The sequence below is a fragment of the Amblyraja radiata genome, chromosome 5, assembly GCF_010909765.2.
Source record: "Amblyraja radiata isolate CabotCenter1 chromosome 5, sAmbRad1.1.pri, whole genome shotgun sequence".
Taxonomy (NCBI): domain Eukaryota; kingdom Metazoa; phylum Chordata; class Chondrichthyes; order Rajiformes; family Rajidae; genus Amblyraja; species Amblyraja radiata.
Window position 1 is genome coordinate 93,831,558 of NC_045960.1, and position 23,710 is coordinate 93,855,267.

The 23,710-nt window shown below is 43.0% G+C and overlaps 1 protein-coding gene across 1 annotated transcript in view; it reads left to right on the forward strand.

Moving 5' to 3' along the window:
- The window catches only part of heatr5b (HEAT repeat containing 5B), a 93,104-nt gene that overhangs the window by 19,461 nt on the left and 49,933 nt on the right, over positions 1 to 23,710 (forward strand). The window contains exons 8-15 of the mRNA XM_033021795.1: positions 2,392 to 2,641; positions 4,008 to 4,163; positions 5,479 to 5,729; positions 8,686 to 8,797; positions 9,584 to 9,736; positions 12,745 to 12,844; positions 17,714 to 17,823; positions 20,315 to 20,478. Of these exons, the coding sequence (XP_032877686.1) occupies positions 2,392 to 2,641; positions 4,008 to 4,163; positions 5,479 to 5,729; positions 8,686 to 8,797; positions 9,584 to 9,736; positions 12,745 to 12,844; positions 17,714 to 17,823; positions 20,315 to 20,478 (1,296 nt within the window). The remainder of the gene's footprint in view (positions 1 to 2,391; positions 2,642 to 4,007; positions 4,164 to 5,478; positions 5,730 to 8,685; positions 8,798 to 9,583; positions 9,737 to 12,744; positions 12,845 to 17,713; positions 17,824 to 20,314; positions 20,479 to 23,710) is intronic.

Sequence of the window (23,710 nt, forward strand, 5' to 3'; positions counted from 1 at the left end):
GGTGGCGCAATGGTAGAGTTGCTGCCTTACAGTGCCAGAGATCTGTATTCAATCCTGACTACGGGTGCTGTCTATTTGGAGTTTGTACTTTCTCCACATGACCTGCATGGGTTTTCTCTGGGAGCTCCAGTTTCCTCCCACACTCCAAAGACATACAGGTTTGTAGGTTAATTGGCTTGGTAAAATTATAAAATGTCCCCAGTGTGTGTAGGATAGTCTTAGTGTGTGGGGATCGCAGGTGGGTGTGGACTTGGTGGGCTGAAGGGCCAGTTTCAGTGCTGTATCACTAAACTAAACTAAAGACTGTTATAACTAGATTCATAGCATCAATAATATAGTTCAATTCATTGTTCCTTCTATTTGAGGAACTACCCACTTCCATGTTCTGCCTCTATCCATCTTCTCTTTGGGAACTACTTACATGGCGTTGCCCATCATTGTTTCTTCCTATTCTGGCCTGCTCTGTGTTCACACTCTACAGAACTACATGAAAGAAGGGAAAGGTTTTTCAAGGTTTAGTGTGACTTGCGACGGGCAGTGAATTAGGTGGCTATTGCTTTTATTTTGGAATTACATAATCTGGAAAGTTTTATATTTTATCCTTTTTTTGCACTCGACAAATTGGTTCTATAGTCTAGTGGTCTTTCTTTCGCAACCTATAGCCTCTCATCTTGTTTGAGAATTTGGTGATGGCCCTATAGTCCACTGTTCTACTCATTCCCTCTGGGTACCACCCTGTCAACTCCTCCTCCATCCCCGCCCTAAATATCCTGAGTTTTGAAAGTTCAAATCTATTCCTGTTCACTTTAGCTCCTGAACAATAACTGAACTCTGTTCAAAATTAACAGTGCACTGTTAATAGAAATGGAAGTGTGTGTGTGTCTCCCCCCCCCCTCCCCCAACCCAGCCGTCATGTTTTTATCACCTCTTCCTTCTGTTAAATTGAACCTCATTCCTCTTTCAGTGGATTTCTCCACCATCCATTTTGAGGGCACTAAGGGATGCAAATAATCTAATTAAATTTCATGCATAACAAAATGCAAGAAGAGTAATGCCCCTGTCCCACGTAGGAAACCTGAACGGAAACCTCTGGAGACTTTGCGCCCCACCCAAGGTTTCCGTGCGGTTCCCGAAGGTTGCAGGTGGTTGCCGGAGGTTGCAGGTAGTGGAAGCAGGTAGGGAGACTGACAAAAACCTCTGGGAACCGCACGGAAACCTTGGGTGGGGCACAAAGTATCCAGAGGTTTCCGTTCAGGTTTCTTAAGTGGAACAGGGGCATAACTGCTGGAACATCGGGCCTCCGTAGAGGCAACTGTGGAGGCCTCAATAGGCCCGACTATGGGTGAACTGGGGTTGGGGACTGGACTTTGTGCCTTCCCTCATAATGGGAACCATTGTGGGGGGATGTTCTTTATGTTTAAAACTCTTATTGATGTTATGTCTGTATTTCTTCTTTATGTGCTGCAAAATGGCAAGAAGCATTTCACTTCACTACACCTAGGTGTATGTGAATGTGACCAATAAAATACCTTTGATACTTTGATAACTGAAGCGAGCTTGTTCTAACCTCTGGAATGTATTATTGCTGCATTTAATTATTGCAGTCTTCATTTCTAATAATGGGTATCAGCATGATTTTAACCAATTCATGGTAAATTACTGTAAGTTTTTGTTTCAATCATTCAAGTGCCAACCAATGAAATAATAAACATTCTTAGCCGGTTCAGCAGCAGAAGTGATTAACAATGACGATACACATTACTGAAATATTCACCATCAGAAACTCCTTTTCAACAAAAAATCCTGTTCCCATAATATCAGTATTTGTTTTAAATGGAAGCATATTAAATCATGTTTACATAGTGAATTTATTGTAATCTGTTGGAGCTGCTTGAAAAAGCAATGGATATACGATCAATAATAATCTTCACAGTCGAAATTTGTGGTGTTACGGAGAAAAGATAAACGGAATAATTCTTTCCAATAAGGATTACTGAGACAATGGGTCAACTGACCTTATTGTGTGCTGTATGATTCTTTAGTTTCATAAGCCCCTCTCCTCGCTGAAAAACCGTGCTTGATCACATCAGATGTTTGTGATATCTTTCCGTGATTCATTAGTTAAGACAAAGCAATTATTGTGCGCGAGAATGTGATGAAGAGGGGAATTAGTGATGTATTTTCATAACTTGTCTCTGGCTACTGGCTCCAGTAGGTATAACTACATTGAACTTGTTGCTACCATTGCCCTGTTATGAGCAGTAGCTTGTAATGTGTTTCGCTGGTAAAACCAGTTAGTTCCTGTTCCTCCATGTTAACAGAGGGATACAGCTGGGGCAGTCGGAATAGAATGTTATTGTGATCTCTGTTTTTGCACTCCCTCTGTTTTAGGCATATGTTGTTTTTGTCACCACTCTCAGAGGGCAGTGGCTGGAACGTAATTTTGCCATCTTCCTTACCCATGTGTTGGAGCTCGTCTCACATCCCCGGGCTACCCAAAGCCACGTGGAAGCAGTTTATTCTCGGCGCTGCGTCTCCTTCATCCTTCGGGCGACAGTGGGCAGCCTGCTGGGTGAGAAGGCACAGATTGCAGCTGCAAAGGAGATCTGCCAGGCTATTGCCAAACAGATGAAGGCAGTGGGTAAGAGGAACACACTGAATGGATATTGGATCATCTATCCCGGTGACATTTGCACTACTTGTTTAATGATTTTCCATGGGAAATGACTCTTTGACCCATCACGAATTGTTGAAATAGTTCACGCTACTGCTCGTTTCCTAGAATATCCCCTTTTAGAACTCGCTCTGCTGTTTCAACATTTGTTTTTTGCAGTAGGATGATGCTAAGATTTAGTTTGACATCTTAATGGTCTTAAAACGGGTTGTGGACCTTTAATGGAGCTCATGACCTCTGGAATCCAGCACGGTAGCTCCAAGCTGCAGCTATTTAGTTGGCAGCTGTGCTGTAACCTAACCTGTTTTATTTCCTACCTCTGACACCATCTACAAGTTTGATGGGTGGCTTACTATTGTGTATTTGTCAATTTCGTATTGGCAGCTATTTTCATATGACTGAGTGAGTTTCTTATTGTTATGGTTGATCAGCATCTCAGTGGTTATCAAAAGCTTTAAAAAAAAAAATGGAAGCAATGTATCACTGGTGCTGGAAAACTCAAAAACACAATGTTGACAGTACACCTCAAATGAGGCAGCATCTGCAACGAGAGACCAAAAAGTAAACTGTTGGAGGAACTCAAGGGGTCAGGTGGCAATTGTGGATGTTAACATATCTCTGTTTTTTCCTGATTTAATGATTGGGTCATTAAATGATTGGGTCAGATCAGTTTTATCTTTGGGGTGGGTTGGCAATCTTGATCAGACGATGCAGTTCTGGCAGTCTTATCGGGGAACGGTGGAATGGTCCAGGAAACACCAGCCACGGAGGTTAGTTTATGTCTGGAAGTGCTACCTGTATGAGATTGGGATTTAAGTGCAAGGCAGATAAATGGAGTTAAAGTACAGATCATCGTTTCATGGCAGACGGTTCTCATTTTCCATTACTTTCCATTGCAAAAACTGACCCGTGTACTAATAGATTAATGATTTATACCAATTGGGTAACAGCTGGTAGAGCTGCTGCCTCACAGCGCCATTGACTCTGGTTCGATCCTGATCTGGGATGCCATCTGTGCGGAGTTTGCACGTTCTCCCTGTGACCGCGTGGTTTTCTTCCGGATGTTCCGGTTTCTTTCCACATCCCACAAGATGTGTGGGTTTTTAAGCTAATTTAGCCCCTGTCAATTGCCTATAGTGTGTAGGGAGTGGGAAAGTGTGAACGGCTGATTGATGGTCAGTGTGGACTAGTTAGGCCGAAGGGCCTGTTTCCACGCTGTATCTCTAAACTAATGTTCAACGTACATTTCTGTTTTGTTGTGGGGAGCAGAGATATTTGGAATGTGCGTCCATTGTAATTACGCTGAGTCAGTGCATTGTTTGTGTTGCGACAGAGTCTGTGATGAACGATGCCAATAACGACAATAAGTCAGGAGCAGCTGATGTGTCTGCCAGCCAGCACGTGATGGTGTGTGCCCTGCAGGAACTTGGCAGCCTGGTCCAGAGCCTGAGTGCCACTGCCTCTCCTCTTCTTCAGGAACCTTCCATTGGTACGTGGCCAGCTAGTTAACAGACTGGTTCTTGATGGGGAGGTGGGGGGAAGGAGGTAAAGATTGCATTGCACAACACCTCTGATATGGTCAAATGAGAAATAAACCCAAAATGCTGGAGTAACTCAGCAGGTCATGCAGCATCTCTAGAGAAAAAGAATAGGTGATGTTTTGGGTCAAGACCCTTCATCAGACCTCTTATGAGAAATAAATGTTTGCATTTATGTCGTGCCTTACACAATTTCAGGAAGTCCCAAATTAGTTCATAGCCAATGAACTACTTTTGAAATAAAGTTACTATGGTTATATAGAAAGCAAGGCAGCCAATATAAAGGGCTGATTTCAGCTATAGAAACGTAGAAAATAGGTGCAGGAGGAGGCCATTCGGCCCTACGAGCCAGCACCGCCATTCACTGTGATTATGGCTGACCGTTCCCCATCAATAACCCGTGCCTGCCTTCTCCCCATATCCCTTGACTCCACTAGCCCCCAGAGCTCCATCTAACTCTCTCTTAAATCCATCCAGTGACTTGGCCTCCACTGCCCTCTGTGGCAGGGAATTCCATAAATTCACAACTCTCTGGGTTAAAAAGTATTTTCTCACCTCAGTCTTAAATGACTTCCCCTTTATTCTAAGACTGTGGCCCCTATAGGAGGAAGACGTGATGTTAAGGCCAAGCCAAGAGCTAGATGGCCAGGTAAAGTGGGCTGGCCTTGACAGATTCAGATGCAGCAAGTCAGCAGCCAAGATCTGAAGCTTAGGCTGGGACAGACACCAGAAAGTGTATGTGGATTGGGCATATGGGGAGGGGACAGAAATAACGGGTTGTACAGAGGGAAATCAGGCTACTGGAGGGGGAGTGTTGAAGCCTAGCCTCATATCTGATCCAAGAATGAATTAGATTCTGCCACAGGATTTTAATCAATTTGAGTTTTTAAAATTGCCCTGAAGGAAAAGAAAAGCTGGAGCTCAAGAGCTGAATGACTCAACAGCTGAAAAATTTGAAAATGGTGAAATCCAAAATGGTGATGGTCCATAGACTTGAATGTTTAAGAATTTAGCTTGTGACGGGTCCTTGAAAGGATCGGTTTAATGACTATTTCTACTGTTTGTACTGCAGCAGACCTCTTTGTATCACTGAATAAACCACAGTAGGACCAAGAGCTGGGGAGGTTTGTTTAAAGTTGACAAAAATTGGTGCAGTCCAAATGATGGTGTTACAAAAAAAGGCGACATTATGCTGTATAATTTAGTACAGATCTAGAAAATGTTTGGATGGATTCTTAAGTGGAAATGTTTCTCTCTCATGCAAAGGTCTTCTGGAGACGGTGACGTCGGTCCTGCTGCATCCCAGCATGGCAGCCAGGCTGGGTGCGGCGTGGTGTCTGCGCTGTGTGGCTGTCGCCTTGCCCTACCAGCTGACTCCGCTGGTGGATCGGTGCGCAGAGTGCATCAACAATCTGAAGACATCGCCAGAAGCTGTCACTGGATACAGCTTTGCTATGGCAGCGTTGCTAGGCAGCGTGCACCAGTGCCCCCTCGGCATTTCACACACCAAGGGAAAGGTAAAGGGGAGAATTTACACTGTCCTTTCCTCCGCCTCAGGATACCCAAGACTACTTTTGAATGTGTTCCTTGTAACGTTGCAAATGTGACCGCCAAATGCACATCGAGGTCTCAAACGCCCACGTGACAACTACCATAATCTGTTTCTAATGATGTATAAGAAGGAACTGCAGATGCTGGTTTACAATGAAGATAGACGCAAAATGCTGGAGTAACTCAGCGGCTCAGGCAGTATCTCTGGAGAGAAGGAATTGATGATGTTTCAGGTTGAGACCCTTCACCCTTCAAGTCTCCACCCGAAACATCACCTATTCTTTTTCTCCAGAGATGCCGCCTGACCCGCTGAGTTACTCCAGCATTTCGTGTCTGTTTCTAATGATGTTAGTTGAGGAATAAAATTCGGCCAGGTCATAGATGTTGTAGCCCATCCACCTGGTAGGGTAGGGCTGGCCATTGGGGCTTCTAGCCACGGGGGGTTCTAAACAGTGCCCCTTCTGGCAGACGGCTCCTTCAAAGTACAGCACCCATTTCTGAGTTACGGCCACTGCAGTGTACTTCATTATTACCTGGCTGGACAGGAACAGGTTCATCAAGTCTTCATGCATATTCAGATGTCGCAGCTGGGACATGTGACCATTATGTGCCTCTCAGTGTTGGCTGCCTAAGTAAGACTAGGAGTAATTGGGGGCTAGGAGAGGTGGGCTGCTGTGAAATGACACTACACTTCCACATAAATCTCATCCTGCTAGACTGTCCCATTTAAACTTTTATTTTTAAAGAATCGCCTTTCAAAAGGACCTCAAATGAATGTTTAACATTACATTTTGAATTTCTGGCAAGGTACAGACTGCATCTGGTTACACACATCAGCCCCGAGGGATACCCACCATGTCCCAGGCTAATCTGACTTTTTATTTACACCAGTATTTAGTTATTTTTTTAATGTGTCCATTTGTCGTTTAGTTCTTTAAATGTTATTACCGATGAGATTTGAACAGGGCTGCTTTAAGTACTGCCTTTGTGAGAATACTGGGGTCTGCAGGTTGAAAGAGGTCAATTAAAGGGAGGGAGGATTATTCTCAACCTTGTTTACGGTTCTGGTGCATCAGAGTGATTTGCAAATCCTAGACTAACCTGCTTTCTGCCGCAGTTCTCAGAACCCAGAAAATTAACTTTTGCTTCATTTGTTTTCATATCTAGTCTTATTTAATGATTAACCCAATCAGGAATTCACTGCAGTGAATGACATGTGATTAGTGTTTGGTACCACTGTGCCTCTACTTGCTGGAGTCTAGAAGAGGGGGGACCTAATTGAAATTTTCCAAATAGTGAAAGGCCTGGATAGAGTGGATGTGGAGAGGATGTTTCTACTAGCGGGAGAGTCTAGGACCAGCGGCTAGAAAAGGACGTACCTTTAGAAAGGAGATGAATTTCTTTAATGAGGAGGGTGGTGAATATGTGGAATTCATTGCAACAGATGTCTGTGGAGGCTTAGTTAATGTGTATATTTAAGGTGCAGATTGACAGATTCTCGATTAGTAAAGAGCCTGTCCCACTTAGGCAATTTTTTAGGTGACTGCCGGCGACTGTCATAGTCGTAGCAGGTCTCCAAAAAACCGGCGACTAGACCCCCCCCCTACGACAATGTCTATGACAAGCTACAACAACCTACCACCTAGTCGATGTCAAGCTACCGACAACCAGCGACCCATTAGGACGTCCACCTATGACCACATCTAAAACAGCCTACGACCACACAGGCGACAACCTACGACAATCAAAGTCAACCTACGCCCACCCGCGACAAGCTACGACCCTGTCGGCGACAACTGAAGACTATTCAGTCGCCGGCACCTGTCGCTGGTTGACGTAGGTAGTCGCCAATGGAATTCACCGAAGTCAGCACCGAAGTCACGACAACCTACGCCATCTGGCGACAACCTCACGACAACATCTACGTCAGGAGAAGTCAAACTACGCTCTTTGACGTCAAGCAACTGTCACTGAAAAATTTTGAGCATGTTAAAAATCTAGTGACAGCCAGAAAGACGCTCCGACTCTTTGGGCGACTGAGGAGACTACTCACGACCATACAGGCGACACCCTGATGACCATGTGGCGACAGCCTAGTCATTTGTAGTTGCCTAAAAAATAGCCAAAGTGGGACAGGCCTTTAAGGGTGTCAAGTTATGGGGAGAAGGCAGGAGAATGGGGTTGAGTGAGAAAGATAGAATGGCAGAGAAGACTTGTAAGGTCAAATGGTCTAATTCTGCTCCTATAAATTGCGAACTTATGAAAACACAAATCAGTAAAAGAGAGGGAGGATCATTACAGTGTTAGTTTACTTTGGTTTGCTGATAACACAAGATGCTATTTGTTCCATCGTGCCTGTTGCCTTCAGTTTTCATCTGATTCTTCTCCATTGCATGAAAATCTTTTCCTTATCAAATGTTTTTACATTAAATTAATTTCTAGCTCCCCTTCATGCGCTACATCGCATATCAAAACAACTGGTGGCCTTAAACCAAAATGTTCATCTTCTCTCTGGCTCTATTATCAAGCACCTTATTGGAGTCCGTAGAAACAAAGAACTGCAGATGCTGGTCAGTACACAAAAGGACATTAAGTGGTGGAGTAACTTAGCAGCTCAGGCAGCATCCCTGGAGAACATGGATAGGTGTGGTTTTGGGTCGAGACCCTTCGGACCTTAGTTCAGCCACTTCTGGTTCCTGACTGACCCAACCTGCCATCCTCTTCAAAGATCATATCAAAAACGCTTTGTAGTTTTGAGCAGCTCTTCCTTTAATCTTCCCTCCCATAGGAGAACCATCCTAGTTCCTTTTGTCTTTTTAGGTGACTGCGGCGACTGTCACACCTCTAGAACAGTCTTGCATTTATTTTTGGTGTTACGGTTCTCTGGTGAGAGTTGATTTACTCCTTTCTCTATCCCTGCAGATGGTGGTGAGTATCGCAGAAGACCTGCTCCGCACAGCATCTCAGAACAGTCGCTTGTCGCTGCAACGCACACAGGCCGGGTGGCTTCTCCTGGGAGCACTGATGAGTCTAGGTTTGTATGCAGCGAGCCTCAGAGTCCGTGCAGTGGTGATAAAATAATTGCCACTTCTTTTGTCTGATCACCAACCGGTCCTCTATTGAAAAGATTTTAACGGGGAAGAACCAATTTCCCAACCGTTGTTCTTTTCTGTAAGGTGTTGGTTTCAGCGATAGCAGCTTTGGTTCAAGTGGAACACAATTGGGTTTAGCATCGTAACCCCCATATCTCAGAATGGGATGCTATCCCCTCTCCAGAGTTGATCGTCTATATGCCAGCCTCAAGTGAGGATGTTTTATCAACTGTGCCATGCAATTCTCCCCACACCACAAGGCTTGTTAAATGCTTGCTGAGGGATGGCTTTGACAAGGTGTATGTTATCCCAAGCGCAGGTGTATTCCGAATGTTGGATGTACTGTGTAGTATCTTCTTAGATGAGAGCAGGACTTGTGGAGCAGCATTTTCTCCACCAGTAGCCTAAACTCATCCCCTCTAGTACTTGGGTTAGTTGCTGCAGTGGATATTGTTGTAAATCAATTGTATATGACCCAGGAACATAGTTGAAGTTCTCTAGCGATGAATAGATTCTATTAATTCATAGTTCATTAGACTTCTGCTACAGGCTGTATTACTATCCGGGAATGTTTGCATGGATGGTTTGATAAATAGGCTACCACTCGACTGCATGAACATTTGGGATACATGCTTGAAGTTGTTTTGGGCTCGTTGAGCAGCTGACAAATAATTGTCTGGTTGTAAGATTCATTGTCGAGCTGAAGTGGCTTTTTTGACCTATTCTAGGTCCTTCTGTCGTTCGGTACCATCTCCCAAAGATGCTGCTGCTGTGGCGCAATGTGTTCCCACGTTCCTTGAAAGAGCTCGAGGCAGAGAAGGCGCGAGGGGATTCCTTCACGTGGCAAGTGACCCTGGAGGGCAGAGCTGGTGCTTTGTGTGGTAAGGACTGCCTTCAAACACAATAGTCCTCTTCCTGGGAAGATGATTTGTATGTAAGAAAGCAGCGCAGCTTCCAATGGGATTTTCAAGAGGATATATTTTAGCAGCAGTATCATTGACGAGGAAGTTTACTTCTGTACCAGATTCCTTTCGTGTTGAATAAACTTCTAGTATTTAGTAAATTTCACAGCTCCAAGTGGAACGTAACAACACTTTATAATCAGCAAAGTATTTTATTTATTGCATGTAACATAGGAAACGTGCCATTCTTACTTGCTAAATTTTTGTAAGGTGTCCTTGAGACTCTTGAAAGGCGCCCATAAATAAAATGTATTATTATTATTATTATTCTGCATACACATAGCAAGACCTGCAAAGAGAAATGAGATGAAAGAGATTTTATTTTGGATAATATTAAGTGAGGGGAAATTAAACTTTGTTCAGTATTAATCTTTTGCATATGAATACGAGTGTCCTAAATTTACAAAACATGCAGTATATTGTAGAATCTAAAATATTAAAGCAGGCCATTTGTCCCAGTTGCTCTAAGCCAAAGTTTATATTTATAGAAGCCTCTTCTAGTCGGCCACTGGAGGCATCAAACCTTCCCTAAAATACATCAGCGTTTTCTGCTTCACCTCTTCATGTGACAGTAGTTTTCCATTCTCTGTGAGGAATGATGATTGACAAAGATGAAGTTCCGAAGAGATGATATTTAACTCTGTTTTTGGTTGCTAGTTGACCATCCTTCATCCTTGCAGTTAAATTCCATGGCCACAGGTTGGTTTCCCTTTCCAAACGCCTCCAGGTGAGGAGTGGGCACTTGAACATACTATATGAGGGGTGGTGATGTTCAGCACTTTTAACAGAGGTGGGCAGGAAGGTGTTTAGAAGTCTGACGTCCGAAGCCAAAAGGTCACCTATCCATATATGGGAAGGAACTGCAGATGTTGGTTTAAACCGAAGATAGACACAAAATGCTGGAGTAACACAGGGGGTCAGGCAGCATCTCTGGGGGGAAAAAGGAATAGGTTATGTTTCGGGTCAGAACTCTTCTTCAGACTGTTCCGACTCAAAACTTCATCTATTCATTTACTCCAGAGATGATGCTTGACCCACTGAGTTAGTCTGGCATTTTGTGTCTTCTCTCCCACGGTGTTTAGAAGTTTGAGGTTTGTGTGTGTGTGTGCGTATATACACAGTGGCTTGCAAAAGTATTCATACCCCTTGAACTTTTCCACATTTTGTCACGTTACAACCACAAACTTATTATTATTTAAATTATGTGAAGCGCTTTGGGGTCAATGCAAATTGGCTTAAAATGCGCTATATAAATAAAGTTTACTTACTTACTTACTTACAAACGTAAATGTATTTTATTGGGATTTTATGTGATAGACCAACACAAAGTGGCGCATAATTGTGAAGTGGAAGGAAAATGATACATGGTTTTCAAATTTTTTTACAAATAAAAAACTGAAAAGTGTGGCGTGCAAAAGTGTTCAGCCCCCTTTACTCTGATACCCCTAAATAAAATCCAGTGCAACCAATTGCCTTCAGAAGTCACCTAATTAGTAAATAGAGTCCACTTGTGTGTAATCTAATCTCAGTATAAATACAGCTGTTCTGTGAAGGCCTCAGAGGTTTGTTAGAGAACATTAGTGAACAAACAGCATCATGAAGCCCAAGGAACACACCAGACAGGTCAGGGATAAAGTTGTGGAGAAGTTTAAAGCAGGGTTAGGTTATAAAAAAAATCCCAAGCTTTGAACATCTCACGGAGCACTGTTCAATCCATCATCCGAAAATGGAAAGAGTATGGCACAACTGCAAACCTACCAAGACATGGCCGTCCACCTAAACTGACAGGCCGGGCAAGGAGAGCATTGATCAGAGAAGCAGCCAAGAGGCCCATGGTAACTCTGGAGGAGCTGCAGAGATCCACAGCTCAGGTGGGAGAATCTGTCCACAGGACAACTATTAGTCGTGCACTCCACAAATCGGGCCTTTATGGAAGAGTGGCAAGAAGAAAGCCATTGTTGAAAAAAAGCCATAAGAAGTCCCGTTTGCAGTTTGCCACAAGCCATGTGGGGGACACAGCAAACATGTGGAGGAAGGTGCTCTGGTCAGATGAGACCAAAATTGAAGTTTTTAGCCTAAATGCAAAACGCTATGTGTGGCGGAAAACTAACACTGCACATCACCCTGAACACACCATTCCCACTGTGAAACATGGTGGTGGCAGCATCATGCTGTGGGGATGCTTTTCTTCGGCAGGGACAGGGAAGCTGGTCAGAGTTGATGGGAAGATGGATGGAGCCAAATACAGGGCAATCTTGGAAGAAAACCTGTTAGAGTCTGCAAAAGACTTGAGACTGGGGCGGAGGTTCACCTTCCAGCAGGACAACGACCCTAAACATACAGCCAGAGCTACAATGGAATGGTTTAGATCAAAGCATATTCATGTGTTAGAATGGCCCAGTCAAAGTCCAGACCTAAATCCAATTGAGAATCTCTGGCAAGACTTGAAAATTGCTGTTCACAGACGCTCTCCATCCAATCTGACTGAGCTTGAGCTATTTTGCAAAGAAGAATGGGCAAAAATGTCAGTCCCTAGATGTGCAAAGCTGGTAGAGACATACCCCAAAAGACTTGCAGCTGTAATTGCAGCGAAAGGTGGTTCTACAAAGTATTGACTCAGGGGGGCTGAATACTTTTGCACGCCACACTTTTCAGTTTTTTATTTGTAAAAAAATTTGAAAACCATGTATCATTTTCCTTCCACTTCACAATTATGCGCCACTTTGTGTTGGTCTATCACATAAAATCCCAATAAAATACATTTACGTTTGTGGTTGTTTTACGTGACAAAATGTGGAAAAGTTCAAGGGGTATGAATACTTTTGCAAGCCATTGTGTATATACGCAGTGTATGTTGGGGGGGGGGGGTGGAGAGATACATGGGGTGAATATGTTTTAAAAAGCAAAATCTTGTTCTTTCCATGTAGCCATGAGGAGCTTTGTTGCTCATTGTCCTGAACTTCTCACCGACGATGTGATCCGCAGAATAATGACCCCGATAGAATGCGCCATGCTAATGTTGTCACAGTGAGTACTCCCCAGATGTCCCCCAACATCCGAGACAAGTCCTAGTACAAATAAATATATTTAAATCGCTTGAAGACAGAGAGGAACAGTTTAGCGAGAGACTTCCATGTTGCAGACAATACTGCCTTTTTTTTAATTGATGTAGACATAGACTTAATGAATCCAGCAGTATAGAAACATTTATCCAAAAGCAATCAAGTGATGGAATTTATTGATAGGAAAAGCTTAACATGTACCAATATCCTTATTTTGAGAAGATAGTTTTGAATAGGATGAGGCAGATGTTAATGACAGCAAATTGTTCCAAACAGCTTCTTTGTAATCCTACAGTCAATGGATGATAATACAAAATACTTTCGCTTTTGTAGGACCAGTATGCATTTCCAAAGAGTAAAAAATCATTTTGTTAAATTAAATAACCATCTTCAACAGAAGAGGGGAGAGGTAACATAAACCTCAAAGAAGGAGCATAAGAAAGTGCAAAAAATATTGTGAAACTAGGAGGATGAGAAAATTAAAGGAAGACCTAAAAGGTGGTGAGATTAGTCGACTGAGAACATGGAAAGACTTTTGTGAGGGACATCAAGATTAAACGTCAAGGTCTTGTGTTATTCGAAATGGAATAAAGGGAAGCAGATGCTGATACTTTAGCAGTAATCGTCCACAATGTTGATGATTAAGGAATTATTCTTATAGGTTAGAAAATTGCAAATGTGACCATCATTTATGAAAGATGAGAAGTAAACCAGAAATGTATAGACTTATTAATATAATGTCTTGTAACAAAGGTCTTAGAGTGTATAAATATTGATCACTGGTGAATTTTGAACTCATTAGTGGGAGGCAATATGGATTTTTAAACGCTATGTCTAAAAATTCAATTGAATGTTTTGAAGAATCAAATGAGTAAGTGAATGGAGGAAGGTCTATGACTGCAGTTGAAGTAGACTTCTGGCAGGCACTCTAAAGACATGGTTATTGACCTGGTTAGGAGATTGGAAAGGTGAAAGATGGCCGCTCGAAGGAATAGGAATGTATTTGAGCCGGCCCAAAGGGAACAAAAAGGACCCGACCCTCCCCCAAATCTCCCAAATGGAACTGTAAAATGGCAGGAATAGAAGGCAGTGGAAATGAGCATAACCGTACGGATTTATGGACAAACCCAGCAGGAAAAACTCTGACAGATGGATTTCAGCACGAGTGGTAAGTCTATGATATCTCCTACACCTCTCCCTCTCTTCTTAAATGCTGAGGCAAAGGTTGCTTCCTTTCACTGTGCAAGAACCATTCTAAAATGCGAGGACCCAAAAAAATTCTGAATCTGAGAATTAACCAAATGAATGCGGGTTGTTTATAGAGCAAGATACTGTATGGGACACCAAAACGAAAAATAAGGAAGAGACAGAGAAATTAAATGTTTTATGTTCATCATCACCCTATAATCAATTGTAAAGGGCCTGTCCCACCAGCATGCGATTGCATGCGTCTAGCGCGACCAAACGTGGTCGCTTGAGGCGTACGGCCTCGCGGGGCCGGTCCCACTTCGATCGGCGGAGGCGTATGGAGTTGTGCGGGGCTGGTCCTGACATCGCGAAGGGGCTCCAAAAATCTTGCACTGTCCGAAAATCCCGCGCGCCAACGGCCTGTCGGCCCGCAGGCGCATTGAGGCCGTACGCAGCGTCTCGACGGGCGTACGCAACGTCTTGACGTCGTATGCAGCGTCTTGACGGCGTACGCCTAGCGCGTGGCGTTGCGCGATGACGTCACCGCCCGGCGTGCCGTTGCATGATGACGTCACCGCCCGGCGTGCCGTTGCATGATGACGTCACCGCCCGACACCGTGCGACGTCCAAATTCAATCGGTCCACCTCCTGCCCAGCTGATTGGTGAGTATGATGTCGGGACCAGCCCCGCACAACTCCATACGCCTCCACGGTTCGAATTGGGACCGGCCCCGCGAGGCCATACGCCTCAAGCGACCACGTTTGGTCGCGCTAGACGCATGCAATCGCATGCTGGTAGGACAGGTCCTTAACATAGTCAGTCTGTAACATGGACAATATTTCAGCTGGTGCATGAATGATAAGCTGCAAAACATAGCAAATGTGTTATAATTAATTGTGATAATTTAGGTCAGCACAGTGACAGAGCTTGTAGGGCTGCAGCATTGTAGCTCCAATGATCTGCTTTCCTAACAGCAGAAATGTCAATTTGGGTTAAATGACACTGTAAAGTGTCTTTAATCTGTGTTATATGACGATGAATGAAACTTGTTAGAACTAGTGAAGAACAACCGGTCGAGAATGGCTAGGGAGCAGAATGAAATACTCATAGAGCCTTTCGGCGCGTAAACAGACCCGTCGGCCAACTCATCCATGCTGACCAGGATACCCCATCTAATCTAGTCCCATTTGGTCTACATCCCTCTAAACCTTTCCTATCCATGTTCCTGTTCAAGTCTTTTGAATGTTCAATGATTCAATGATACTTCATTGTCACATGTACCTCGGTACAGTGAAACTCTTTGTTTTTGCATACAATGCACAAAGTACATAAAGATTCGCCATGTATCTGGTGCCGACAAAGTTACAAAGTACTCACTATAGTCCCGATGGTCCCTCTTTGTTCCGTCAGCCCCTCCCACCAGCTCCCCCTTTTTTCCCGGTGGCAACTCTCACCCACCGGGTCCCTGTTTGTTCTTGGCGGTCCAACCGCCTCTCCCCTTCTTAAGGTTTGCCAGCGAGCTGTCCCTCTCCTCTCCAGTCCTTCAGCCCTTGTGCCCCAAGGGGGCACCTTTATTATGGTGCTATTGTTCCTGCCTCAACTACCTTCTCTGACAGCTCATTACATATACCCAGCAAGCTCTCAGTGAAAAAAGTTGCCCCTTATGTTCCTATTAAATCTTTCTCCTCTCACCTTACACCTTTGTCCTCTGGTTCTTAATCACCCTATCCTGGGATTAAGACTCCTTGCATTCATCCTCTTTATTCCTCTCGTGATATTATACGCCTATATAAGCACTGCAATTGGCTAGAAGGAAATAACCAATCTGCATCTTTCCTTCTAGAAACAAAAGAAAGCATCGGTACATAGGAACATGGCTAAGCGATATAGGTGGCGGAAGGTTAATAACACATATGGGAGAGTTTGTATAGATATACAAAATCACCGTATCTAATGGGTAGCATGCTAACCCATCCGGCACGTGTGCGGTACGAATCCGCCTCACCTCCCTTCATCGGAGAAGATACCAGGGGAGGGAATGGGGAAAGTGACCGGGGACCCGACGGGGCAGGGAAGTGGTGAGATAGGCGAGCTAGGCGCTGAACGCCGCGGGGAGGCCGCGGTGGAAACGATCTACAGATATTCTACGGCCTTACCCTCGTCAGGCTTCTTAGTTACTTATTCAAAAAACTCCATCAAATTCACGAGACACTATTTCCCACGTACAAAACTGTTGACTATCCCTAATCAAATGAACATTAGAATAATTACTGGAGAAATTAGTAAATCGTCATGAACTAACAACTTCCATCGCAGTGTTTTGAAGGAGGGAGCTTTGGAGAATTTGGATACACCAGCTTTCATCAAATTTCTTCCGGTTCTAGTATGTTCTTGCATGTTGAAAGGGAACAACTTTTTCTCCACCACTGAGAGAAAAAAGGGAGAGGTTCAAAGGGGAAACTATAGACCAGTTATCTGGATGTGGGTGGAAGGGAAAATACATTAGCTAATTAATCTAGCCCAGAATATCTTTAGTATGTGGGAGGAAACTGGAATGCTCACCAGAAACATGCAGAGTCCGGGGAAGAATGTACAAACCACACAAAAAGCATCTGATTTTAGGGTCGAACATCAGTCCCTGGAGCTGGAAGTGTTCAAAATGTAAGTTAAGAAAAGTGGAATACTCCCTAAAAAGTTACTTCACGCCAATTTAGTTCACATTAAGTTCACATAATTCACATATAAGTTCACATTTGAGAATGATAGATTTTTACTTCCCAAATGTTTTGAGATGTGGGACCAAAACAGGTGGTGGGGTTAGGCTACCGATAAGCTATGACCCCATTGAACGATAGAACAGGTTTGATGGGTTGAATGGCCTGCCATTTGTTGGAGGCTTGCTAGATGGCTGCCATTGGTGGAGTTAAGGTAATGGGGTTTGCACTGGGTTGAAATTGGGCAAAATGTTTTGGATGGGTGAGAGGACAGCTGAAGGATATTATAGTTGGGTGTAGTGCGAAGTTTAAAAGGAGGGATTTAAACTTATGGATGTACATACTAAATGTTAGGCAGTGGAGGATTAGCAGTCAGTCTGCAGGTATATGGAATGAGCTTTGTATAAGACAATGTTCAGACAGTAAGGTTGTGTATGAGGTGAGATTTGCACAGTTAAGAATGGGAGATCTGTCCAAGAGACAGTTGAAATATGGTGCTGTTCCTGGGAGCTTGATGCCTAATGAGCTGAGGTCGATGCAGATGAAGGGAATGCCGGAGGTTTTCCTGATGGTTCAATGTGGGCTTAGACTCTTAACTTGGGATAAACAGATAACTGAGACTGCACAGTCTGAGGCTACCAGGGAGAAAAATGGATTTGGCAATGAAGATGTGGAACTTGTGGAGTCAAGGATGTCATATACCAGCCAGTAATATGCTAATAGTGGACATTATTTTCCATAGTACCCATTGAAATCCTTAAATAGTATATGATCCTACAGAAGGTACAATTAAAGGTCAACATGGAAATGGTTGGGCTTGAAATCATTCTTGGGTTTTTAAAAGTAGGTACAAGCTAAAATCAATGTGGGGTCCGGTAACATTCAGTGCAGCTAATTACCTTCTGGTAACCACTGGTTCTTTATTCTCCAGCATCCCATCAGTCATAAAGGCTTATGGAGCTCAGCTAAAGGCGAGTGCAGCAATGGTGCGTTTACGACTCTATGACATCCTGGCTCTACTGCCTCCAAAGACCTACGAAGGTACTAAAGTGTGATTCATTCTGCCAGTTCAGATGGAGTTATTCAGACTAATCACACATCCCAGCCTTCAGTACTTATATGATGCTTCTGGTATTGTTCAAATGTGATGAGGGTTTTGCCTTTACAAACTGTTCTAGCTGTGAGCTCCTGATTTCCAGCACTTTTTAATGAAAAATATTTCCGCAAATCCCCACTAATTCCTTCACTCGTTACCTTAATTTTAATGGTGAATAAGCCCTTCCCGTTCAGCCTGGCAAGAACCTTTGAAATTTTATACGTCAAATTAAATCTCCTCTCTGCCTCGACTTGTCCAAAAAACAATCTCAACCCCACCACTCTAAACTGTCCTAGTCCTGGCAATGCCCTCGTAAATCTGTTCTGCACCGTCATTGATTGTGTAGTGGTGACCAGGACTGTACAAGATATTTCAGCTTTGAGTGTTTTATTAGTTTCCAGCATGATCTTCCTGTTCTTGTATTCTGTACCATGCCTTGTCAACCATCTCTAACCTGTGGATTTGTATTTGCACTGCAATACAACAGTGTTCCTGTACACTGTTCAGTACCCTCCTTCTGCAGGTCACTGTATCTTATTTGCCTTTCACAAAATTGCCACTCCTCATTCCTGTGTAGGGAAATTTCAGCTGAATTCTTGATAAGATTTCAAAATGTTTAAAAATTGCAGATGCTAGAAATCGGAATTAAACAGAAAATGTAGGAAATGCTCAGCAAATCCGGCAGCATCTGTGGAAAGTTAAAAATAACTTACGGTCTGACACCCTTGATTAGAACTAGAAAGGAGATACAGCAGGTAATTTTAGATAAACTTAAGTTGTAGAGAAGGGATAGGTTCAATGGATTGGAAAAAGGGAAATCTGGGGTAGGTCAGAGCAGGGGTGGACTGGCCGGCAACTGGAACCAATAATCATGATATTTCTCAAATATGCAGAAGACATGATTGTGAACACTAAATGCAGTGCATGGGAATGGACAAAGTACCAGTGATTTGCTGCTCCACCTGTTAAGGTCCCTGGATGGTGCGAAGCGAAGCAGTAAAAAAAGACCATAGATTCTGGCTGCTCGGCATTTTAATTCTCCACCTCAGTCTCACTCTGATTGATTTATGGCCTCCTACACTGTTACACATTTGGGCGTGTTGCAGCCTTCTGGCCTTGATACCAAATTCTTCAGTGTTTGGTAACTCTTTGTTTGTATTAGAAATCACCATTTCTGCCCGTCATGGTCACATTGAATGGCGGTGCTGGCTCGAAGGGCCGAATGGCCTACTCCTGCACCTATTGTCTATTGTCTATTGACTCTTTCTTTCTCCATTAGTACAGCCTGACCTGCTGGGCATGATCCACGGCCTTGTGATTAGCAACACATTACACAGACAAAGAATTGTAATGTGCTTCTAACTGCCACATTAAACATTTGGTCTGATCTCATTTTATGACAGATATTCCCTTTGCTCTATATTTCCCTCCTGTTATCTTTTCCGCAAATTAAAATTACTATTTTTATCTCTATTTCCTGGTTCTGAAGAAGATTCTTGGACTTGAAATGTGAGCTCTGTTACTCTTCTCACGGATGCTGTCTGATCAGCTGAGTGGTTTCAACATTTTCTTTTCTAATAAGATTTATTGACGACTCTTTTATCTAACGCATGTGATCTCCACAAGGGTAAATCTTGACTACATCTGCTATGTTAGATCCTTTTAGTGATATCTTGGCGAGGTCCGTCTTCTCTCCATATATTTTAAAGAATAGAGACTATTTATTCACTCCATCTTCCCTCAACACCCTGTGTGACAGGTAGAAGCTCTAAATTCTGGTATCATCCTGTGAACCCATTTTGCTGCATTTGCCTCTATATCCTTTACATAATATGGAGACCAGAACTGTGGACTATACCAACTAATCAAACCACAGAGGCATTATAGTGCAAAAAAAGGGCCATTCGGCCCATCAAACCTGTCAATTCCGTGTGGAGTGACCTCCTCAGCCCTGTTGCCCCATAGTTTCCCTAAACAGCTGCAGTTTTTGTTTTATTTTGAAATATTTATCGGGATTACATTTGAAAGGTACAATTGAATTTCATCCATCACAATATGCCAAGATTGTGCCCACGTCATGATACCAGTCGGTGTTTGAAACTAATGTTCCACAAGTTAATGGTTCATCAGTCAGGTCTGATAATTGATTCATTTGATGTGCATCCTGTTTAGCTAACTATATTTGCAGAGCTGTTCCTACTGACTCAACAGTGGTTTTATATGATAAATGTAGTTTAAGAGCTGCTGCCACTAAGTACTTAACCACTGTTGAATTGGGAAACTTTGATCTGGCTTGCATGCAAGATAGCACAAATAATTATGACTAACTGCATAGAAATGGTCGTTGTAGCATTTATCTGTAGTTTAATTGAGATGTCAATATTGATAAAACTCTGGAGAATCCAAAATGATCTTAACTGTGTAATTCCTCTTTAGGAAGCTTCAACGCTCTGCTAAGGGAATTGGTTGCAGAATTTACATTGACTGACAATTCTTCCAACACAACCACTTCGCTGCTGCGGTCACTCTGTCACTATGACGACAGTGTCCTCCTTGGTTCCTGGCTTCAAGAAACTGACCACAAATCCATTGAGGATCAGGTAAGCTGTGAAAGAGCCAATACCCCTAAAACAAGCTATTTTATGTTGCTGGCAGAGCTCGCAAGAGCACGATTAAATTAATAATAACAGTTGTAGACATTTGGCAAGATGAAACATCTTGCGGGAGGCCAAAGTTTCTGAAACACTCTCTACAACTTTGGGACATCTGAGAGCAGGCATAATGGCAGCCAAGCTCCGCACATTCAAAGATCCTACAAGTGGTGCAGCAATAGAGCTGCTGCCTTACAGCGCCAAAGACCCAAGTTCGATCCGGACTATGGGTGCTGTCTACATTCTCCCCGGGACCGCATGGGTTTCCTCCGGGTGATTCATTTCCATTCACACTCCAAAGACATCCAAGTTTGTAGGTTAAATGGTTTCGGTAAAATTGTCTCTGGTGTGTAGGATAGTGCTAGTGTACGGGGTGATTGCTGGTCGGTGTGGACTCGGTGGGATGAAGGGCTTGTTTCTGCGCTGTATCTCAAAATTCTAAAAGTCTACAGTCTAAAGTGGACATGCCCAAAGTAGTCAGATAATCGACATGAATGGTTGTTTGAAGGATACATGTAAGGGTGAATTTAGCATGTTGTCTGGTGCTAGAGGTAGGTCAAGTGATGCCCTCTGGGAGAATAATGAAGCTGGAGTTGAACTGTGTTAGCTGTTGGCATTTTAACACTGCAGCTTTTGGCAAGATCAAATTAGATCTCACAACAAGAGATATCTTTCTTCAGTTGGAAGCAAAAACAGGTAAAGGAAATGGGGTGCAATACTTTCAATGAATAGGACCTGGAGGTTAAAAACCATGGATACCAGGGTAAATTTTCCACTGCTCTATATCCCAATTAACAATAGGAAAATTAAAAATGCTGCAAATAGTGTGTGGTTACCTATATGTTAGCTCTTTTACTGCTGGGGATGGAAGGGTGCAAGTCCTGGTGATAACAAGTTAATCACTAACAGTGGTAATTATTATTTGCCTGCAGGAGGATAATTACTTGTTGCTTTCTGAATTGTGAACAGGACGGGAAATATTGCAACTCTAATCAAAATAAACAGCATGTTAAATTATCATTTATTTTTCTCCCATTATGGCCTTGCCACTTTTATATGGTTTAGATTTACTGTTATTCCAATCTGTATTTTCCTTTAAGTTATTTAATATCTAGCAGTGTGTACCTCAGTCATCATCTCCAGTGACATGACACTATATTTCTGTGCTGTGAATGCATGCAATCAATAATTAGGGTGATTCATTACCTTTTTTTTACTGTTTTGGTTGAGGAAAGACTGTTGAGCAAGGGAGGGGTGAATTTCCCCTACTTTTACTTGCATCTTAGAAAGTGGAGAGTGCTTTTATGTCTCATCTGAAGGAATATGTTTGACTTTGCAATACTCCCTCAGTGTCACACTGGGCGAGGACCCAAATTATCTGGGCAACTTCCTTTACCCGTTGCATGTTACAGTATAGTTGTAGGTGAACACGTAGTGTATGTAAAAGACTGCAAGGAAAACTTGGTTCTTCATGGATACGTCAGAGGTTGAGGGGAGACTTGATGGAAGTTTATTAAATTATGAGATGCATAGATAGGGTCGACAGCCAGAACCTTTTTCCTGGGGTGGGAATGTCCAACACTAGAGGGCATAGCTATAAGGTGAGAGAGGGTAAGTGTAATGGAGATATGCAGGGCAAGTTTTTTTTTTTACCCAGGGTGGTGGGGGCCTGGAACGCATTGACAGTGGTGGTAATGGAGGCAGATACAATGGTAGCGTTTAAGAGGCTTTTGGATAGGCACAAGGAAATGCAGGCTTTAGAGGGATATAGATAGGAGATAGGTCTGAAGAAGGGTCTCGACCCGAAGAGTCTGATGAAGGGTCTTGACCCGAAACGTCACCCATTCCTTCTTTCCAGAGATGCTGCCTGTCCCGCTGAGTTACTCCAGCATTTTGTGTCTTCCTATGAGGGATAGGAATCGTATCATTTTATGGATTTAGCATTTAGGATATGTTTCCACCAGTGAAAATGCTACAGTTTTGAGCTTGCTGTGCTACTGTTGACCCAGTGAAAGTTCAAGTTTATGGTCATGTTCAGCAGCTGCCCATAGCTATTCTGTATTCTGGCATTTGTAGATGGTGTTTATGTGCTTTGCAGTATTTTTGTGAGAAATATTTTGCCCCCAGGCCAAACCACTTTACAATGCTGCGTGGGGTAGCAGGAAGCAGTTTATTCAGATGAGAGAGCGAGACGATTAAATAAATTGGGCGTGGAGGAAACAGTCACTGCTTTGAGGAGAGATAACATGTTGGAACGGATTTCAAACAAGATTTATATGTTGAAATATGAAAAAGATCAATCATTCAGGGAGAGAAGAGCAGTAAAGAAACCTCAACGAAAGTGACGAAACTCGAGTGTGGTAATTACCTAATGTGACCAGGGTACTAGGTGGAAAATAATTCCTAAATAAATTCAGAACTTTTTCTTAGCAAGTATGTCTCAAGGGCAATACTGAAAAGTGTTATTTTTAAGGAAGGGGACTAGGCAGGTAAATGGGTGAGCACTTATGTGAGTATGATCACAATTCAGTTCGATTTACAGTTTTTATGGAACACGACATAGATAAAAATACCTTCTAAATTGGAGTAAGGCCAATTTTATTAATGTTCCTAGGTTTCATTAATTCCATTAATTTCATTAATGGCTTCATTGATTCATTTTAGAATGATATAAAATTAGAAGTATATAAAATTATGGGAGACATAGATAGGGCAGACAGTCAGAACCTTTTTCCGACAGGGTGGAAATCCCAAAGACAAGAAGCCCTAGCTTTAAAGTGAGAGGAGGAAAGTTAAAAGGAGATGTGAAGGGCATGTGTGTTTTATACAGTAATGAGTGCCTGGAACATGCTGCCAGGGGTGGCGGTGGATGTAGTTATAATAGTGGCATTTCAGAGTATTTTAGATAGGCTCATGGACATGCAGAGAATGGAGGGATATTGATCATATGCAGGCACAGGGGATTAGTTTAACTTGGCAACATGTTTGGCACGGACATTGTGGGCCAAAGGGCCTGTTCCTGTGTTGTACGGTTCTGTGTTCTATTGCACTGGTGATTTAGCAAAGGTGGGCTGAAAACAGCAGCGTGAGTATAAATCAGTCTCGGCTGTGGGAGGCGGAGTGTTCAGTAAACATACTCCAGCAGTGAAAAGATGTGAAATGCCAGATGTAGAGCCCTGGG